The sequence below is a fragment of the Scyliorhinus torazame genome, chromosome 26 (assembly GCF_047496885.1).
Source record: "Scyliorhinus torazame isolate Kashiwa2021f chromosome 26, sScyTor2.1, whole genome shotgun sequence".
Lineage (NCBI taxonomy): Eukaryota > Metazoa > Chordata > Chondrichthyes > Carcharhiniformes > Scyliorhinidae > Scyliorhinus > Scyliorhinus torazame.
In genome coordinates, this window is record NC_092732.1 from 25,285,998 (window position 1) to 25,308,547 (window position 22,550).

Sequence of the window (22,550 nt, forward strand, 5' to 3'; positions counted from 1 at the left end):
AAGGAACTTAAGCAAGGAGTCAGGAGGGCTAAAAGGGGGTCACGAAAATTTATTGGCAAATAGGGTTAAGGAAAATCCCAAGGCTTTTTACACGTACATAAAAAGCAAGAGGGTAGCCAGGGAAAGGGTTGGCCCACTGAAGGACAGGGAGGGAATCTGTGTGGAGCCAGAGGAAATGGGTGAGTACTAAATGAATACTTTGCATCAGTATTCACCAAAGAGAAGGAATTGGTGGATGTTGAGTCTGGAGAAGGGTGTGTAGATAGCCTGGGTCACATTGAGATCCAAAAAGACGAGGTGTTGACCCCGGAAGGATCACGAGTCGCAAAGAGTTGGTGTGCAGGTGCAACAGGTGATTAAGAAGGCTAATCGAGTTTTGTCTTTCATTGCTAACGGGATGGAGTTCAAGACTAGTGAGGTTATGCTGCAATTGTATAGGGTATTGGTGAGGCCACATCTGGAGTATTGTGTTCAGTTTTGGTCTCCTTTCCCGAGAAAGGACATATTGGCACTGGAGAGAGTGCAGAGGAGATTCACTAGGTTGATCCCAGAGTTGAGGGGATTAGATTATGGCGAGAGATTGAGTAGACTGGCACTGTACTCATTGGAGTTTAGAAGGATGCGGGGGGATCTTATTGAGACATATAAAATTATGAAGGGAATAGATAGGATAGATGCGGGCAGGTTGTTTCCACTGGTCGGGGAAAGCAGGGGGCATGGCCTCAAAATAAGGGGAGGTAGATTTAGGACGGAGAGTAGGAGGAACTTCTTCACCCAAAGGGTTGTGAATCTCTGGAATTCCTTGCCCAGTGAAGTAGTTGAGGCTCCTTCTTTAAACGTTTTTAAGAAAAAGATAGGTGCCTTTCTAAAGAATAAAGGGATTCGGGGATATGGTGTACGGGCCGGAGAGTGGAGCTGAGTCCACAATGAGATCAGCCATGATCTCATTAAATGGCGGAGCAGCCTCGAGGGGCCAGATGGCCTACTCCTGTTCCTAGTGCTTATGTTGGGTGTCCTGAAAAATATCACGGTGGATAAGTCCCCAGGGCCTGATGGGATCTACCCCAGAATACTGAAGGAGGCAGAGAGGAAATTGCGGAGACCTTGACAGAAATCTTTGGATCCTCACTGTCTTCAGGTGATGTCCCAGAGGACTGGAGAATAGCCAATGTTGTTCCTTTGTTTAAGAAGGGCAGCAAGGATAATCCAGGGAACTGCAGGCCGGTGAGCCTTACGCCAGTGGCAGGGAAATTACTGGAGAGATTCTGCGAGACAGGATCTACTCCCATTTGGAAGCAAGTGGACGTATTAGCGAGAGGCAGCATGGTTTTGTGAAGCAGAGGTCATGTCTCACTAACTTGATAGAGTTTGTTGAGGAGGTCACTAAGATGATTGATGCAGGTAGGGCAGTGGATGTTGTCTATATGGACTTCAGTAAGGCCTTTGACAAGGTCCCTCATGGCAGACTGGTACAAAAGGTGAAGTCACACGGGATCAGAGGAGAGCTGGCAAGATGGATACAGAACTGGCTAGGTCATAGAAGGCAGAGAGTAGCAATGGAAGGATGCTTTTCTGATTGGAGGGCTGTGACTAGTGGTGTTCCGCAGGGATCAGTGCTGGGACCTTTGCTCTTTGTAGTATATATAAATGATTTGGAGGAAAATGTAACTGGTCTGATTAGTAAGTTTGCAGACGACACAAAGGTTGGTGGAATTGCGGCTGGCGATGAGGATTGTCAGAGGATACAGCAGGATTTAGATTGTTTGGAGACGGGCGGAGAAATGGCAGATGGAGTTTAATCCAGACAAATGTGAGGTAATGCATTTTGTAAGGTCTAATACAGGTAGGAGTATACAGTGAATGGTAGAACCCTCAAAAGTATTGACAGTCAGAGAGATCTAGGTATACAGGTCCACAGGTCACTGAAAGGGGCAACAGAGGTGGAGAAGGTAGTCAAGAAGGCATACGGCATGCTTGCCTTCATTGGCCGGGGCATTGAGTATAAGAATTGGCAAGTCATGTTGCAGCTGTACAGAACCTTAGTTAGGCCACACTTGGAGTATAGTGTTCAATTCTGGTCGCCACACTACCAGAAGGATGAGGAGGCTTTAGAGAGGGTGCAGAAGAGATTTACCAGGATGTTGCCTGGTATGGAGGGCATTAGCTATGAGGAAAGGTTGAATAAACACGGTTTGTTCTCACTGGAACGAAGGAGGTTGAGGGGCGACCTGATAGAGGTCTACAAAATTATGAGGGGTAGACAGGGTGGATAGTCAGGGAGGGGTCAATTACTAGGGGGCATAGGTTTAAGGTGCGAGGGGCAAGGTTTAGAGGAGATGTACGAGGCAAGTTTTTTACGCAGAGGGTAGTGGGTGCCTGGAACTCGCTGCCGGAGGAGGTGGTGGAAGCAGGGACGATAGTGACGTTTAAGGGACATCTTGACAAATACATGAATAGGGTGGGAACAGAGGGATACGGACCCAGGAAGTGTCGAAGATTTTAGTTTAGACGGGCAGCATGGTCGGCGCAGGCTTGGAGGGCCGAAGGGCCTGTTCCTGTGCTGCACCTTTCTTTGTTCTGGTTCTTTGTTAATAGCAGTTGTCATACCATCTTCAAGCAAGGCTTGTTGCTTGCAGAATGGTTTCACGTCAATGTAGCCAAATACAGCTTGCCAGATAGTCAACGGAGCTAAATGGGGTACTGTGCCAATCGGACCCAGGATTCTTGAATCGTATAATCCCTACAGTGCAGAGGGGAGGCCATTCGGCCCATCGAGTCCGCACTGACCCTCAGAGAGCACCCTACCCAGGCCTGATCCTCTGCCCTACCCGTAACCCCACCTAACCCGCACATCTTTGGACTGTGGGAGGAAACCGGAGCACCCGGAGGAAACCCACGCAGACATGGGGAGAACGTGCAAACCTCACACAGACAGTCACCCGAGGCCGGAATCGAACCCGGGCCCCTGGCTCTGAGGTAGCGGCGCCCACCCGGGCCCCTGGCTCTGTGAGGCAGCGGTGCCAACCCACTGTGCCACCCCAAGCAGCAGGATAAGGAAGAAAGCAGAGTTAAGTTGTCAGGACAGACACAACATCATTGAATGGCGGAGCAGACTCGACATGCCGACTGGCCGATTTCTGCTCTGATGTCCTGTGGCCTTATTAATGAGCTTAGCTTGACCGCCATGAACAGCAGCCCCCCCCCGCCCCCCCCCTCACATGTGGCAGGCTGTGACGGAGAGGTGCTGAATCTCCTTCTCGACAGCCTGTTCCAGCCAGAACGTCTGCTCCCCTGCAGTGCAGAGACTAGACTCTCTCTCTTTAGGTACCGTCACAAGCATCAAAGGTGCAGACATGAAAGTGAGCAGCGATTTTCCATCTTCACAGGTGCAGACAAGCAGGGGGAGGGACAGGAAGCAGATAGAATCCCACACCTCCAGCTATCTTGCCTTTTAACACTTCGGAATCAGAAGCAAGGTGGGGTGGAAACATCGACAAGAGATTGAGCACCGGGAGAAGTAAACAAAAAAAGGAGAGAATTCCTGACAAAAGGTTAGAATCAAATCACCAACAGGGTGGGCTGGATTAGACACAGACTAAACTGGAGTCGGATCCTTGGTGCCGAGATAACCGATTTCCAAAAAGGGGCTAACAAAATGGAGGTTCAAAGAACAAAGAAAATTACAGCACAGGAACAGGCCCTTCGGCCCTCCCAGCCTGCGCCGATCCAGATCCTTTATCTATACCTGTCGCCTATTTTCCAAGGATCTACTTCCCTCTGTTCCCCGCCCATTCATACATCTGTCTAGATGCATCTTAAATGACGCTATCGTGCCCGCCTCTACCACCCCCGCTGGCAAAGCGTTCCAGGCACCCACCACCCTCTGCGTAAAAAACCTTCCACGCACATCTCCCTTAAAAACTTTCCCCCTCTCACCTTGAAATCGTGACCCCATGTAATTGACACCCCCACTCTTGGGAAAAAGCTCGTTACTATCCACCCTGTCCATACCTCTCATACTTTTGTCGACCTCAATCAGGTCCCCCCTCAACCTCCGTCTTTCCAACGAAAAGAATCCTAATCTACTCAACCTTTCTTCATAGCTAGCGCCCTCCATACCAGGCAACATCCTGGTGAACCTCCTCTGCACCTTCCCTGAAGCATCCACATCCTTCTGGTAATGTGGTGACCAGAACTGCACGCAGTATTCCAAATGTGGCCTAACCAAAGTCCTATGCAACTGTAACATGAACTGTCGACTCTTGTACTCAACACCCCGTCCGATGAAGACAAGCATGCTGCATGCCTTCTTGACCACTCTATCGACCTGCGTTGCCACCTTCAGGGTACAATGGACCTGAACTCCCAGCTCTCTCTGTACATCAATTTACCCCAGGACTCTTCCATTGACCGTATAGTCCGCTCTTGAATTAGATCTTCCAAAATGCATCACCTCGCATTTGCCTGGATTGAACTTTGATAGAAAGTTATAGCCTTTCAGTTGGGAACATATTGATACCACCGACCTACTTTTCTTTTTAAAATTTAGAGTACCCAATTATTTCTTTCCAATTAAGGGGCAATTTAGCGCGGCCAATCCACCTAACCTGCACATCTTTGGGTTGTGGGGGTGAGACCCATGCAGACACGGGAAGAATCTGCAAACTCCACACGGACAGTGACCCAGAGCCGGGATCGAACCCGGGTCCTCAGTGCCGTGAGGCTGCAGTGCTAACCACGGTGTCACTGTGCTGCCCAAATTCTGTCGACCAACTTAAAGCAGGTCCCCTGGCACAATCACATTGCTGGTCTGTGGGATCTTGCTGTGCACCGATTGGCTGCCGGGTTTCGCCACATCAAAAATAGTGACCTTGCTTCTAAAAGCGCTTCATTGGCTGGAGAGCTTTACTCTATCTAACCCCGTGCTGGCCCTGTCCTGGGAGTGTTTGATGGGGACAGGGTAGATGGAGCTTTACTCTGTATCTAACCCCGTGCTGTACCTGTCCTGGGAGTGTTTGATGGGGACAGTGTAGAGGGAGCTTTACTCTGTATCTAACCCCGTGCTGTACCTGTCCTGGGAGTGTTTGATGGGGACAGTGTAGAGGGAGATTTACTCTGTATCTAACCCCGTGCTGGCCCTGTCCTGGGAGTGTTTGATGGGGACAGTGTCGAGGGAGCTTTACTCTGTATCTAACCCCGTGCTGTACCTGTCCTGGGAGTGTTTGATGGGGACAGTGTCGAGGGAGCTTTACTCTGTATCTAACCCCGTGCTGTACCTGTCCTGGGAGTGTTTGATGGGGACAGTGTAGAGGGAGCTTCACTCTGTATCTAACCCCGTGCTGTACCTGTCCTGGGAGTGTTGATGGGGACAGTGTAGAGGGAGCTTCACTCTGTATCTAACCCCGTGCTGTACCTGTCCTGGGAGTGTTGATGGGGACAGTGTAGAGGGAGCTTCACTCTGTATCTAGCCCCGTGCTGTACCTGTCCTGGGAGTGTTTGATGGGGACAGTGCAGAGGGAGCTTTACTCTGTATCTAGCCCCGTGCTGTCCCTGTCCTGGGAGTGTGTGCTCCCACCAATGAATGTCACAAAGTAGGGAGAGCCTATTTAGTTTGCGGGAAGATGGCGCCGGGTAAATGTTTCACTGAAACAAAGGCAGGATGAAGTGGTGGAGACCTGAATCTCTGCTGGGAGTGGACCAGGTAGTCGTTGATGGTGCGGAGCTGGCCGGTTTCTCCCTCGATCGATTTGCTGGAGGCAGCGTGCTGCAGCAGCTTGGCGATGGAGCCCAGGTTACGGCGGTGGTCTGTATGCAGCCCACCTCCTGCCGCCACGTCGATGATATCAAAGCCGTCCGGGGCCACGATTGCAGGATTCATGTAGCGATAGTATAGAAGGTTCCCGACGACCTGAGACAGAGGAGAAAATAATTAGCACCCGTTGACAAACAACTGGCACAATTAGTTTTTCTTGAAACTGTATATTGCCAATGTCATAAACACACCCCGTGCACACACCCACCGCAATCGGCAACCCTGCGGGTCAGTTCGCTCCTAAACTTGGCCACACGGTGGTCAACTGCAGGAGGCTCCCTCATGTCAATCTCTCCCATCTAGCCCCAGCCAACCGTGCAGGCTCCTGCACTGCTTGGTGCTCTACCTGTGCTTTGCCCATCGAGCCATCTCATTTCTCACCCCCCCCCCCCCCCCGTTGCCTCCCGCGGGTTCCTTCCTGCCGTGGGTGAAGGGTGGCTCTCCCACTCTGAAGCCCATTTCCCCCTCCTGCCCTGGAATGGGTCATCAGGTGCTGCTGGAGTGCGTCACGGGGCAACCAGGAACATGGCCCTCATCGCCGAGCAGACCCGACCCACCGGGTCCGACCTCACCTTGAACAACTCGTCCTCCGAGGCATCTGGGAACTTTTCGCGCAGTGAGCTTTTCAACACTTTGGCAGTGTATCTCATTCCATACCTGTCCACACAACAACAAGGTCAATGTTAGGTGATCACCGAATCCCACAGCCCAGGAGGAGGCTATTTGGCCCTTTGCCTCCTGTGCTAGCCTCCCGCAACATCTATCCAATTTGTCCAATCCCCACCCACACCCCTTTTGAAAGTTCCGATTGAATCTGCTCCCACCACCCTTTCAGGCAGCATCTTCCTCTTCACAACTCGCCGAGTTTACAACAAAAATACTCATCTCACACACACTTGGCAGACATAGGAGGTTGATTTCCATCCCAACTGGCCCGCCTTTGGCCGATCAATGAGGCGAAGGCTACAACGTCTGCCTCTGTTTCCAACCCTGGCTGGTCCGACACCCCGAATATGGCCTCCCGGGGGCCCGGGTCCAGTTTCACGCGCACCACCTTAGAGATGACCCTAAACACCTCCTTCCAGTAATCCTCCAGCTTTGGACAGGACCAAAACATATCAACGTGATTAGCGCCACCCCCGCAGCAATGCTCAGACATCTTCTACCCCTCAAAGAAACGGCTCATCCTCGCCTTTGTGAGGTGCGCTCTATATACCACCTACAGCTGTATCAGCCCCAACCTCGCACACGAGGTGGAGGCATTTACTTTCCGGAGCACCTCACACCAGAACCCCTCCTCCATATCCTTCCCGAACCCCCCCTCCCATCCTGCCCTGATCCCCTCCAGCGATGCCTTCTCCTCTTGCAAAATAGCCTCGTAAACCGCCGACACTACCCCCTTCTCCTGTCCCCCTGTTGTCAGCACCTCCTCCAGCAACGTGGAGGCCGGCTCCCCTGGGAAGCTCTGTATCTCCTTCCTGGCAAAGTCTTGAAAATGCATGTACCTAAACATTTCCCCCTGCTCCAGCCCATACTTCACTCCCAGCTTCTTTGATCCTGCAAACCGACCCCCAAGAAACAAATCTTTTAGTGCCCTAATTCCTTTCTCCCCCCATCTCCGAAAATATCCTCAAATATTTGATTCCCCGAATCGGCATTTCCCTTGTCCCCCAACCCGCAGTGCTGTCGAAATTGCCTCTCAATTCTCAACGAAGCCATTACTCCCAGAATCCTGGAGTATCTCCCCGGGGCCGTCGGGAGTGTCGCTATTGCTAGCACCTTCAATCCTGACCCCCTACCCAAACTCTCCTCCATTCTGACCCATTAGGAGTCACCCCTCTCCACACCTTCTCCACATTCGCCACCCAGTAATATTACATCAGGTTCGGAAGACCCAAACCCCCTGCCTGCCTTCCTCTCTGTCGTAGCACCTTTTAAAATTCTGGCCACCTTCCCTCCCCATATGAATGAGGTAATCATCCCTTCAATCTCTCTTAAAAAAATGCCGTTGGCAAGAAAATCGGCAGGCATTGGAACACAAACAGAAATCACATTCATTTTATCCGCCTGTACCTGACCCGCCAGGGACCATCCCACCTTGCCAGATCAGCTTTCACCCTCCCACCAAACTAGAAATGTTGTACCTACGGAGCCTCCCCCCACCCCACAATCCCGAGCGACTAGGTATCTAAAGCGAGTCCCTGCCCTACGGAATGGCAGCACCCCACCCCTGCCCGAGACACCACAAAATATTCACTCGTGTAGATTTAATATGTACCTCGAGAAAGCCCCAAACACCCGAAGCAGGTCCAGTATTCCCCCTATTGGGGGCAGCACGGTAGCATTGTGAACAGCACAATTGCTTCACAGCTCCAGGGTCCCAGGTTCGATTCCCGGCTTGGGTCTCGGTCTGTGCAGAGTCTGCACATCCTCCCAGTGTGTGCGTAGGTTTCCTCCGGGTGCTCCGGTTTCCTCCCACAGTCCAAAAGATGTGCAGGTTAGGTGGATTGGCCATGATAAATTGCCCTCGGTGTCCAAAATTGCCCTTAGTGTTGGGTGGGGTTGCTGGGTTATGGGGATAGGGTGGAGGTGTGGGCTTGGGTAGGGTGCTCTTTCCAAGAGCCGGTGCAGACTCGATGGGCCGAATGACCTCCTTCTGCACTGTAAATTCTATGAAAATCTATTGTCACACTCAGTTCCGACATGTATAATAACAAGTCTCGACTCGAGGATTTTCAGTTACTTCATTGCAATGTTAATGTAAGCCTGCCTCTGACAATAAAGATTATTTCAGCAGCCACTGTTATAAAGACCCCAGGACGAGAAGACCTGGAAGCCTGTCAGCTCTTTGTTCGAAATGGATTTTCTCAGTAACCTTTCCCTGGTGGAAGATATAGAAGGGATATCAGAGGTAGGTTCTTTACCCAGAGAGTAGTGGGGCCATGGAATGCACTGCCTGTGGAAGTAGTTGAATCGGAAACATTAGGGACCTTCAAGCAGCTATTGGATATGTACATGGATTACGGTAGAATGATATAGTGTAGATTAAGTTGTTCTTAAGGGCAGCACGGTAGCATTGTGGATAGCACAATTGCTTCACAGCTCCAGGGTCCCAGGTTCGATTCCGACTTGGGTCACGGTCTGTGCGGAGTCTGCACGTCCTCCCAGTGTCTGCGTGGGTTTCCTCCGGGTGCTCCGGTTTCCTCCCACAGTCCAAAGATGTGCAGGGTAGGTGGATTGGCCATGATAAATTGCCCTTAGTGTCCAAAATTGCCCTTGGTGTTGGGTGGAGGTGTTGAGTTTGGGTGGGGTGCTCTTTCCAAGAGCCGGTGCAGACTCAGGGGGCCGAATGGCCTCCTTCTGCACTGTAAATTCAATGATAATCTATGATTAATCTAGGACAAAGGTTCAGCACAACATTGTGGGCCGAAGGGCCTGTTCTGTGCTGTATTTTCTATGTTCTATGGTGATTGTCTTTGTTTAAGTGTTATGGGCCAGGGTTTAGAGAACCCCAAAGTGTATCATGGAGTTCACCTGACCCACAACTTTCACTAGATTGTGGTATGGGGAGCACACGGCCCACTCTACAGGTGTGGGACAGCAGAAATGGAAAAGTATTTTTTAAAGCAAAACAATGTTTATTCTATGAACTCAAGTTAACCTTTTTAAAACATACAGTGAACATCTTAGCAACCATTAATTCAAATACAACCCCCAAAGACTACAACACTAAGTAACCCTTTAAGCTTTCCTTTCAACATCCATCAGACTTAAAACACCTTTTACCAGAAACACATCAGGTTAAAGTCACGACTGTTATTAGTTTTAAATCAGCACGATCGATTTACACTCTTTAGATTAGAGAGAAAGACTCTAATACACCTTCTGGCTGTGACTGCAGCTATCCAGCTCTGAAAATGAAACTATAAAACACCCTGCAGCAAACAGCCTAAAACAAAAGTAAAAAGCTGACAGACAGCCCAGCTCCACCCACTCTCCGACATCACTGCAGTAATAAACACCCATTTCTTAAAGGTACTCTCACTACAGATATTTATATACACACCCATTTATAAACACCCATTTCTTAAACGTACTCTCACATGACAAAGCTCCTCCCTTCCTCCTCCTGATTCACAAGTGTTTCGGAGATGTTACTTGCATCCTTCGCAGTGAAGGCAGACGCAAAACATATCTTCAGTTCGCCTGTCACAACTTATTTTCCATTATTAGTTCCCCCCCCCCCCCCCCCCCCCCGCCCCCTCACCCCTCCTCTGGAGGGCCATTGCTCACTTTACTCAGTCTGTCCCCTTTTTAAATACCCGCAGAACTTTTCGCCGCCCGTTATTATATTTCCAGCTGACTTCCTCTATCGGAGTTATTGTAAGCAGCGGGGAAGCACAAACTCTAGCCGTCGACTCCCACAACCCCGAGGTTCGGAGACACTCGTGTATTTGGGGGAAACCCGCGAGGAGAGCACGTACGGTATCTTGTCCACGGAGGAAACGATGGCTTGGAGGAATTTATCGGTGGCGGTCCGCAGGTTGCGAATGGATATGTCGAGTCTCCGCTGGACCTCGGGGTGGGTCATGGCTTGCTCTGGGGTCACATCGTACGGCAGTTTGCTGCGGGAAAGAAAACACCCTGGTTATCTTTCCACTCAGCTGGCATTCTCAAAAAAATAAGTGACCCAATTTACAGGACTCTCGACACTGGAGATATCCGGAATTAGTAAAGTCTCGCCACCCAGGCAACGGGCACATTTTTATTCTAACAAGGTTTGGATCTCGCTGCACAAAGGAAAGACGACAAGGCCGGCCACAATGTTGAAACAGCACAGCCCTGCACAGGCTTTCACTGATACACATCAGCTGTGAGGATGACAATTAGGCTACCTCAGCGTAGCCACCCGTAAGCAGTACAAGTGGTGAGCACTGTGGCTTCACAGAGCCAGGGTCCCAGGTTTGATACCCCGCTGGGTCACTGTCTGTGCAGAGCATAGAACATACAGTGCATTGGAGTCTGCACGTTCTCCCAGTGTCTGCGTGGGTTTCCCCCGGGTGCTCCGGTTTCCTCCCACAGTCCAAAGACGTGCAGGGTAGGTGGATTGGCAATGCTAAATTGCCCTTAGTGTCCAAAAAGGTTGGGAGGGGTTATTGGGTTACGGGGATAGGGTGGAAGTGAGAGCTTAAGTGGGTCAGTGCAGACTTGATGGGCCGAATGGCCTCCTTCTGCACTGTACTGGTACAAAAGGTGAAGTCTCACGGGATCAGAGGTGAGCTGGCAAGATGGATACAGAACTGGCTAGGTCATAGAAGGTAGAGCGTACCAACGGAAGGGTGCTTTTCTGATTGGAGGGCTGTGACTAGTGGTGTTCCACAGGGATCAGTGCTGGGACCTTTGCTCTTTGTAGTATATATAAATGATTTGGAGGAAAATGTAACTGGTCTAATTAGTAAGTTTGCAGACGACACAAAGGTTGGTGGAATTGCGGATAGCGATGAGGACTGTCAAAGGATACAGCAGGATTTAGATAGTTTGGAGACTTAGGCGGAGAGATGGCAGATGGAGTTTAATCCGGACAAATGTGAGGAAATGCATTTTGGAAGGTCTAATGCAGGTAGGGAATATACAGTGAATGGTAGAACCTTCAGGAGCATTGACAGTCAGAGAGATCAGGTCACTGAAAGGGGCAACACGGGTGGAGGAGGTAGTCAAGAAGGCATAGAGTATAAAAATTGGCAAGTCATGTTGCAGCTGTATAGAACCTTAGTTAGACCACACTTGGAGTATAGTGTTCAATTCTGGTTGTCACACTACCAGAAGGATGTGGTGGCTTTAGAGAGGGTGCTGAAGAGATTTACCAGGATGCTGCCTGGTATGGAGGGCATTAGTTATGAGGAGCGGTTGAATAAACTCAGTTTGTTCTCACTGGAATGACAGAGGTTGAGGGGCGACTTGATAGAGGTCTACAAAATTATGAGGGGCATAGATAGAGTGCAGAGTCAGAGACTTTTTCCTAGGGTAGAGGGGTCAATTACTAGTGGGCATAGGTTTTTTTTTAATTAAATATTTTATTGAAAATTTTTGGTCAACCAACACAGTACATTGTGCATCCTTTACACAATATTATAACAACACAAATAACAATGACCTATTTTATAAACAAAAAATGAATAAATAATAAACAAAAATGAAAACTAGCCCTAATTGGCAACTGCCTTGTCACAAGTAACACTCTCCAAAAATATAATTTAACAGTCCAATATATAATTATCTATAGCAACGACCTATACATACTATACAGTATATATTAACAACCCTGAGAGTCCTTCTGGTTCCTCCTCCCCCCCCCCCCCCCCCCCCCCCCCCACACCCCCCCCCACCCCACCCCCCCCCCCCCCCCCCCCCCCCCCCCCGATCCTGGGCTGCTGCTGCTGCCTTCTTTTTCCCATTCCGTCTATCTTTCTGCGAGGTATTCGACGAACGGTTGCCACCGCCTGGTGAACCCTTGACCGACCCCCTTAGGACGAACTTAATCCGCTCTAGCTTTATAAACCCCGCTATGTCATTTATCCAGGTCTCCACCCCCGGGGGCTTGGCTTCTTTCCACATTAGCAATATCCTGCGCCGGGCTACTAGGGACGCAAAGGCCAAAACATCGGCCTCTCTCGCCTCCTGCACTCCCGGCTCTTGTGCAACCCCAAATATAGCCAACCCCCAGCTTGGTTCGACCCGGACTCCTACTACTTTTGAAAGCACCTTTGTCACCCCCATCCAAAACCCCTGTAGTGCCGGGCATGACCAAAACATATGGGTATGATTCGCTGGGCTTCTCGAGCACCTCGCACACCTATCCTCCACCCCAAAAAATTTACTGAGCCGTGCTCCAGTCATATGTGCCCTGTGTAATACCTTAAACTGAATCAGGCTTAGCCTGGCACACGAGGACGACGAGTTTACCCTGCTTAGGGCATCTGCCCACAGCCCCTCCTCGATCTCCTCCCCCAGCTCTTCTTCCCATTTCCCTTTTAGTTCATCTACCATAGTCTCCCCTTCGTCCCTCATTTCCCTATATATATCTGACACCTTACCATCCCCCACCCATGTCTTTGAGATCACTCTGTCCTGCACCTCTTGTGTCGGGACCTGCGGGAATTCCCTCACCTGTTGCCTCGCAAAAGCCCTCAGTTGCATATACCTGAATGCATTCCCTTGGGGCAACCCATATTTCTCGGTCAGCGCTCCCAGACTCGCGAACTTCCCATCCACAAACAGATCTTTCAGTTGCGTTATTCCTGCTCTTTGCCACATTCCATATCCCCCATCCAATCCCCCCGGGGCAAACCTATGGTTGTTTCTTATCGGGGACCCCCCCAAGGCTCCAGTCTTTCCCCTATGCCGTCTCCACTGTCCCCAAATCTTCAGTGTAGCCACCACCACCGGGCTTGTGGTGTAGTTCCTCGGTGAGAACGGCAATGGGGCTGTCACCATAGCCTGCAGGCTAGTCCCCCTACAGGACGCCCTCTCTAATCTCTTCCACGCCGCTCCCTCCTCCTCTCCCATCCACTTACTCACCATTGAAATATTAGCGGCCCAATAATACTCACTTAGGCTCGGTAGTGCCAGCCCCCCCCTATCCCTGCTACGCTGTAAGAATCCCTTCCTCACTCTCGGGGTCTTCCCGGCCCACACAAAACCCATGATGCTCTTTTCAATCCTTTAAAAAAAAAAGCCTTCGTGATCACCACCGGGAGGCACTGAAACACAAAGAGGAATCTCGGGAGGACCACCATCTTAACCGCCTGCACCCTCCCTGCCATTGACAGGGATACCATATCCCATCTCTTGAAATCCTCCTCCATCTGTTCCACCAACCGCGTTAAATTTAACCTATGCAATGTGCCCCAATTCTTAGCTATCTGGATCCCCAGGTAACGAAAGTCCCTTGTTACCTTCCTCAACGGTAGGTCCTCTATTTCTCTACTCTGCTCCCCTGGATGCACCACAAACAACTCACTTTTCCCCATGTTCAATTTATACCCTGAAAAATCCCCAAACTCCCCAAGTATCCGCATTATTTCTGGCATCCCCTCCGCCGGGTCCGCCACGTATAGTAGCAAATCGTCTGCATACAAAGATACCCGGTGCTCTTCTCCTCCCCTAAGTACTCCCCTCCACTTCTTGGAACCCCTCAACGCTATCGCCAGGGGCTCAATCGCCAGTGCAAATAATGGGGACAGAGGGCATCCCTGCCTTGTCCCTCTATGGAGCCGAAAATATGCAGATCCCCGTCCATTCGTGACCACGCTCGCCACTGGGGCCCTATACAACAGCTGCACCCATCTAACATACCCCTCTCCAAAACCAAATCTCCTCAACACCTCCCACAAATAATCCCACTCCACTCTATCAAATGCTTTCTCGGCATCCATCGCCACTACTATCTCCGTTTCTCCCTCTGGTGGGGCCATCATCATTACCCCTAACAACCTCCGTATATTCGTGTTCAGCTGTCTCCCCTTCACAAACCCAGTTTGGTCCTCGTGGACCACCCCCGGGACACATTCCTCTATTCTCATTGCCATTACCTTGGCCAGGACCTTGGCATCTACATTTAGGAGGGAAATAGGTCTATAGGACCCGCATTGTAGCGGGTCCTTTTCCTTCTTTAAGAGAAGCGATATCGTTGCTTCAGACATAGTCGGGGGCAGTTGTCCCCTTCCCTTTGCCTCATTAAAGGTCCTCGTCAGTACCGGGGCGAGCAAGTCCACATATTTTCTATAGAATTCGACTGGGAATCCATCCGGTCCCGGGGCCTTTCCCGCCTGCATGCTCCAAATTCCTTTCACCACTTCTTCTACCTCGATCTGTGCTCCCAGTCCCACCCTTTCCTGCTGTTCCACCTTGGGAAATTCCAGCCGATCCAAGAAGCCCATCATTCTCTCCCTCCCATCCGGGGGTTGAGCTTCATATAATTTTTTATAAAATGTCTTGAACACTCCATTCACTCTCTCCGCTCCCCGCTCCATCTCTCCTTCCTCATCCCTCACTCCCCCTATTTCCCTCGCTGCTCCCCTTTTCCTCAATTGGTGTGCCAGCAACCTGCTCGCCTTCTCCCCATATTCGTACTGTACACCCTGTGCCTTCCTCCATTGTGCCTCTGCAGTGCCTGTAGTCAGCAAGTCAAATTCTACATGTAGCCTTTGCCTTTCCCTGTACAGTCCCTCCTCCGGTGCTTCCGCATATTGTCTGTCCACCCTCAAAAGTTCTTGCAGCAACCGCTCCCGTTCCTTACTCTCCTGCTTCCCTTTATGTGCCCTTATTGATATCAGCTCCCTTCTAACCACCGCCTTCAACGCCTCCCAGACCACTCCCACCTGGACCTCCCCATTATCATTGAGTTCCAAGTACTTTTCAATGCACCCCCTCACCCTTAGGCACACCCCCTCATCTGCCATTAGTCCCATGTCCATTCTCCAGGGTGGGCGCCCTCCTGTTTCCTCCCCTATCTCCAAGTCCACCCAGTGTGGAGCGTGATCCGAAATGGCTATAGCCGTATACTCCGTTCCCCTCACCTTCGGGATCAATGCCCTACCCAGCACAAAAAAGTCTATTCGCGAGTAGACTTTATGGACACAGGAGAAAAACGAGAACTCCTTACTCCTAGGTCTGCCAAATCTCCACGGGTCTACACCTCCCATCTGCTCCATAAAATCTTTAAGCACCTTGGCTGCTGCCGGCCTCCTTCCAGTCCTGGACTTCGACCTATCCAGCCCTGGTTCCAACACCGTATTAAAATTTCCCCCCATTATCAGCTTTCCCATCTCTAGGTCCGGAATGCGTCCTAGCATCCGCCTCATAAAATTGGCATCGTCTCAGTTCGGGGCATATACGTTTACCAAAACCACCGTCTCCCCCTGTAGTTTGCCACTCACCATCACGTATCTGCCCCCGTTATCCGCCACTATAGTCTTTGCCTCGAACATTACCCGCTTCCCCACTAATATAGCCACCCCCCTGTTTTTCGCATCTAGCCCCGAATGGAACACCTGCCCCACCCATCCTTTGCGTAGCCTAACCTGGTCTATCAGTTTCAGGTGCGTTTCCTGTAACATAACCACATCTGCCTTAAGTTTCTTAAGGTGTGCGAGTACCCGTGCCCTCTTTATCGGCCCGTTCAGCCCTCTCACGTTCCACGTGATCAGCCGAGTTGGGGGGCTTCCTACCCCTCCCCCCTTGTCGATTAACCATCCCCTTTTTCCAGCTCCTCACCCAGTTCCCACGCAGCTGCATCTCCCCCAGGCAGTGCCCCCCCGCCCATCCTCTCCCATACCAGCTCCCCCCTCTCCCCAGCAGCAGCAACCCAGTAATTCCCCCCTCCCACTAGATCCCCCGCTAGCGTAATTACTCCCCCCATGTTGCTCCCAGAAGTCAGCAAACTCTGGCTGACCTCGGCTTCCCCCCGTGACCTCGGCTCGCACCGTGCGACGCCCCCTCCTTCCTGCTTCTCTATTCCCGCCATGATTATCATAGCGCGGGAACCAAGCCCGCGCTTCTCCCTTGGCCCCGCCCCCAATGGCCAACGCCCCATCTCCTCCACCTCCCCTCCTCCCCCCATCACCACCTGTGGGAGAGAGAAAAGTTACCACATCGCAGGATTAGTACATAAAACCCCTCTTTGCCCCCCACATTCGCCCCACCACTTTGTTCGAACGTTCTTTTTAATAACCCGCTCATTCCAGTTTTTCTTCCACAATAAAAGTCCACGCTTCATCCGCCGTCTCAAAGTAGTGGTGCCTCCCTCGATATGTGACCCACAGTCTTGCCGGTTGCAGCATTCCAAATTTTATCTTCTTTTTATGAAGCACTGCCTTGGCCCGATTAAAGCTCGCCCTCCTTCTCGCCACCTCCGCACTCCAGTCTTGATAAACGCGGATCACCGCGTTCTCCCATTTACTGCTCCGAGTTTTCTTCGCACATCTGAGGACCATTTCTCTATCCTTAAAACGGAGGAATCTCACCACTATGGCTCTGGGAATTTCTCCTGCTCTCGGTCCTCGCGCCATCACTCGGTATGCTCCCTCCACCTCCAACGGACCCGCCGGGGCCTCCGCTCCCATTAACGAGTGCAGCATCGTGCTCACATATGCCCCGACGTCCGCTCCCTCCACACCTTCAGGAAGACCAAGAATCCTCAGGTTGTTCCTCCTTGCGTTGTTTTCCAGTGCCTCCAACCTTTCCACACATCGTTTCTGATGTGCCTCCTGCGTCTCCGTCTTCACCACCAGGCCCTGTTTATCGTCCTCATTCTCAGCTGCCTTTGCCTTCACGACCCGAAGCTCCCGCTCCTGGGTCTTTTGTTCCTCCTTTAGCCCTTCGATCGCCTGTAGTATCGGGGCCAACAGCTCTTTCTTCATTTCCTTTTTGATCTCTTCCACACAGCATTTCAAGAACTCTTGTTGTTCAGGGCCCCATGTTAAACTGCCACCTTCCGACGCCATCTTGGTTTTTGCTTGCCTTCCTTGCCGCTGTTCTAAAGGATCCACTGCAATCTGGCCACTCTCTCCTCCTTTTTCCATCCGTATCCAGGGGGGATTCCCTTCTGGTTTACCGCACAGTGTTTTTAGCCGTCAAAATTGCCGTTGGGGCTCCTATCAAGAGCCCAAAGGTCCGTTTCACAGGGAGCTGCCGAAACGTGCGACTCAGCTGGTCATCGCCGCACCCGGAAGTCCCAGGGGGCATAGGTTTAAGGTGCGAGGGGCAAGGTTTAGAGATGTGTGAGGGTAGGTTTTTTTTTTTTTTTCCCCCAGAGGGTAGTGGGTGCCTGGAACTCGCTGCCGGAGGTGGTGGTGGAAGCAGGGACGATAGTGACGTTTAAGGGGCATCTTGACAAATACATGAATAGAATGGGAACAGAGGGATACGGACCCAGGAAGTGTGGAAGATTTTAGTTTAGAGGGGCAGCATAGTCGGCATGGGCTTGGAGGGCCGAAGGGCCCTCCAATATTGTTCTTTATGTTCTATTATGGTACACTCACCTCGTCACAGCATTCATTGAAGCCTGCTTGTGACAACAAGCGATTTTCATTTCATTTCATTTCAAGAACAAAACGGACAAGTTATTGCGTGGCATTTACTCGGAAAACAGCAGAGATCCTGAAGGATACAATATCGGGAACTGCGAGCGAAGTCCGACAGAATCCAAAATAACAGGCCAGTAGCTACATTTTCACAATGAAGGCAGCGAGAATGAAAAGCGGGCACCTCATCAATTCTGCCTCTCCTCACAATTGGAATTTGTTTCTAGATCACTTGCCAAATACACGGTCAACCCGAAGCTGTGTAATTATAAAGAGCAGCAACGCGGGTCAGAGAACCGGCCACCTGATGACCGCGGACACCGATTCGACACACGTCTTGGGCCGGAATAGAACGGTGCAGCCTTGCGCCGGCCGCACATGCAGCCACTGACATGGCGAGCTTTACCTTCGCTGCCCCGTCTGGGTCTCCATCTGGTTCACCCAGCTCTTGTAAACATCGATGGGGTCGGTCCTGATGCCGAGAGATTTATCCTGCAGCACCTCCCTGACGACGGGCCCCAGGATCTCGCGCAGGGCATTCTGCCCCCGGACGTGGCGATAAAAGCTCACCACCAGCTTGGTCACTGTGGGGTTGCCCGTGACGATCTCACGCACCTGGTCAACCTTGGATCTGCAATAACAAAGAAAAAAAAAAAAAAAGAGGAAACCAGACTTATTACAGCAGGTTGTACAACGGGGTGGATGGACACAGATCATTACAGTCCCTCAACTTCCCAAAGTTATCCTGCTGATTACAACCTGCATTTAAATGTTCCCGTTAATACACAGGAAGGGTCACAAGGTGCTTCACAGGGAAGTAATCAGACAAAATGTGACACGGAGCCACACGAGGAAATGCCAGGACATGTGCCCACAACCCTGGGCAGAGAGAGATAGGTTTTGAGGAGCATTTTAAAACGAGGAGCGCGCGATGGAGGGAAAGCCAGAGTGGAGGGCCCAGGCAGATGAAAGCATGGTCACCAATGTCAGGGCGAAGGGGATTGGGGATGTGCGAGAAGCCAGATTTAAAGAGGGATGCAGAAATCTCTGTATCCCTGAAGGTCTGGCCAGAAATATACTCGCTCTGCGCTTCGCCAACTGGTCCTGGCTACACCGTGCAATGACAACCAATGCTGCATGAGTTACAATCAGAACCGAGGTAACTGGACTTATTCAGTTTCCCCCCAGACTTAACCTTTTCGCCAATAATTAATTCACTATACGCACATTCCAATTTGCGTAGATGAGCCCACAGCTGGCCTTGCCCAGCCATTGGAAAACAAGCTCAGGGGACACACAGAATTAAGTGGGAAACAGACATCTGCAGAAAAGCAAATCAATAAACCCTCCTTGTTTCGACGCTCAGGGCTAGTTAGGTCAGGAGTCTCCATTTTTGAGGCACTCAACAGCAATGAAGCTGCTCGTGTTTCATATCGAACACTTGACGCCTCGTGGAAACACACAATCAGCATGGGGCTCTCATTCATAACAGTCGCTGCTACAGAAGGAACCAAATTGCTGACGACTCAGTGCATAAAGGCACAGCACTGCTCGGATACACACTGGCCAGGGCTTCAGTCTCTGACCTGTACCTGCTTGCTGATCATGGGGCTGTTTAGCACGATCTGGGGCTGTTTAGCAAAGGGCTAAATTGCTGGCTTTGAAAGCAGACCCAGGCAGGCCAGCAGCATGGTTCGATTCCCGTACCAGCCTCCCCGAACAGGCGCCGGAATGTGGTGACTAGGGGCTTTTCACAGTAACTTCATTGAAGCCTACTTGTGACAATAAGCGATTTTCATGGCCATGTGGGATTATGTCAAACTCTCTCCTCACCCCGGGAACCTCCAGGCAGGGGTTCCCAATCCTGCCCATCGTCCGGTAACCAACCCCCTCCTTCTACTCAGACAAGGAAAGCAGGACAGCACCAAAGCCTGCATGCGACGCCTGTGGAGCCAAATAACACGCCAATAATAATGCCCTGTTGGACGAGGCCTTGGTTGGCTACTGCCCCAGGCAAAACTGGATGCCAGCCCGCATCACAGGCTTCACGTACTTAATCTCCTCTCGAAGGGCGGTGGTGAATAGACGCAGGAGCAGGTAGCCCTCTCTCTGATTGGCCGCGTAGTTGTAGAGGGAGAATATCACAGAGTCCATAAACTTGGTCGATCTGTTCTGAGGCATCTGGAAAATCAGCTTGGCCAGGTAGACAGGTTCCGTCTGTCAGGAGCAGAAGAAACACGGTCAAAAACCAGCGAGATTCAACCTCAACAAGTTTTGCCTCATCGTCAGCTCGTCTGAAACGCCACAAAATATATTGGATCCCAAAAGTTACAATCAGAACCGAGGGAACTTGACTTATTCAGTCTCCCTCCAGATTTAACTTTTCCGCCAATCAGTAATTCACATTCCAATTTGCGTAGATGAGCCCACAGCTTTATCAGCCATTCCTTATCCCAGTTCAAAAAACAATTTCCAACTTTGAAATTCTCATCAATGAGGCAGCACGGCGGCGCAGTGGTTAGCACTGTTGCCGAGGTCCCAGGTTCGATCCCGGCTCTGGGTCACTGTCCGTGTGCAGTTTGCACATTCTCCCCGTGTCTGCGTGGGTTTTGCCCCCACAACCCAAAGATGTGCAGGTTAGGTGGATTGGCCGCGCTAAATTGTCCCTTAATTGGAAAAAATGAATTGGGTACACAAAATTTATAAAAAATAAAAAACCATTGGAGGCATCTCAAAGTATTTTGCAGGGAAAGAGGGTAAGAAGTGAGCGAGATACTTTCGAAGTAGATCACGCTCCCAGGCCAAAGAGGACTGGAGTATTGGAATAGAGATGTTTTACTGCAATTGTATCGGGCATTGATGAGGCCGCACCTGGAGTATTGTGGGCAGTTTTGGTGTCCTTCTCTGAGGAAGGATATTCTTGCTATGGAGGGAGTGCAGCGAAGGTTTACCAGACTGATTCCTGTCATATGAGGAGAGACTAAGTCGATTCGGATTATATTCATTGGAGTTTAGAAGAGTGAGAGGGGATCTCATAGAAACTTATAAAATTCTAACGGGATTGGACAGGGTAGATTCGGAAAGAATGTTCCCGATGGTCGGGGGAGTCCAGAACTAGGGGTCATAGTTTGAGGGTCAGGGGTAAACCTTTTCGGACTGAGGTGAGGAGACATTTCTTCACCCAGAGAGCGGTAAATTTATCATTTTTTAAAAAGGAGAGAAAAAAGCTGTGATCTGCCTGTATTGAGGGGCAGGTCTGAGCTGCTGAGTGATCTCTCCCTGTCTATTTGTTTTCCTCCCCTCTCTTTGCCCTCTTTCTCCCAAGACATCAAGACTGAAGTCGGTAACTAGGGGTCATAGTTTGAGGGTCAGGGGTAAACCTTTTCGGACTGAGGTGAGGAGACATTTCTTCACCCAGAGAGCGGTGAATCTGTGGAATTCACTCCCACTGAAAGTAGTTGAGGCCAAAACGTTGTGGAATTTCGAGAAGGAATTAGATATAGCTCTTGGGGATAAAGGGATAGGAACATAGATATGGAGGGAAGGCGGGATCAGGGTATTGAACTTGATCAGACATGATCCTAATGAATGGTGGAGCAGGCTCGAGGGGCCTATTTTCGATACATGTTTCTAGAGCAGTATCTCTGGTGTCTTTATGGGTGTGATTTCCACAGACAAGTTACCGACTTCAGTCTTGATGTCTTGGGAGAAAGAGGGCAAAGAGAGGGGAGGAAAACAAATAGACAGGGAGAGATCACTCAGCAGCTCAGACCTGCCCCTCAATACAGGCAGATCACAGCTTTTTTCTCTCCTTTTTAAAACTGATAAATTTAGAGTACCCAATTCCCCCCCCCCCCCCCAATTAAGGGGCAATTTAGTGTGTCCAATCCACCTAACCTGCACATCTTTGTGCTGTGGGGTGAAACCCACGCAGACACGGGGAGAATGTGCAAACTCCACACGGACAGTGACCCAGAGCCGGGATCGAACCCGGGACCTCAGCGCTGTGAGACTGCAGTGCTACCACTGCACCACCGTGCTGCCCTCAGTCAGATCATAGCTGATCTGTGTTGTGCGGTCACCTACCTGCCTGGGCGCCATATCACTTAAACCGAGTGACCCAACACAGATTGGTCAAATTTGGTCTTGTATGTTCCACTTGACCAGAAGAACCTGCCCTTTGGCCTGGAAAGACACAGGCGGAGACAGTGTCGCGACTGAACCTGGTTACCTGCAGGAGGTAGAAGAGGTGTTGATATGCTTCGAGTTTCTCTCGCTTCTCTCTGCTGAGAGCCTTCAACCCCTTCTGCTTGTCGATCGCCATCAGATCCGACAGCTGCCCCTTGTTCTTCTTGGTAAGCTTCTTGCAGTGGGAGACCACCTCCTGCGGAACAACAGCACCCATGCATTACTACGACCAGTCTGCTCTTGCCCAGTGAGGTCACGCTCTGCCCAGATGCCAATGAGGGAACAGGGAATCGCGGCGCCAACGCCTTTGGCCAAAAGCAAGTATCTGTTCCCATCATCGCCGCTTCTTTCTCCAACACCGCACCAATTTCCCACGTAGCTCGGCCCACTCTCAATTCCATTAATCTCCTCCTCGGAACTCTTGCCTTTGGGTGTTCACGCCCGCGTGTGACGGTAATACCCTCCCC

The 22,550-nt window shown here is 50.8% G+C and overlaps 1 protein-coding gene across 1 annotated transcript in view; it reads right to left on the reverse strand.

Moving 5' to 3' along the window:
• The window catches only part of LOC140402855 (ras GTPase-activating-like protein IQGAP1), a 92,275-nt gene that overhangs the window by 52,516 nt on the left and 17,209 nt on the right, over positions 1–22,550 (reverse strand). The window contains 6 exon segments of the mRNA XM_072490480.1: positions 5,676–5,908; positions 6,385–6,469; positions 10,297–10,437; positions 18,302–18,526; positions 19,949–20,112; positions 22,127–22,279. Coding sequence (XP_072346581.1) covers positions 5,676–5,908; positions 6,385–6,469; positions 10,297–10,437; positions 18,302–18,526; positions 19,949–20,112; positions 22,127–22,279 — 1,001 coding nt within the window.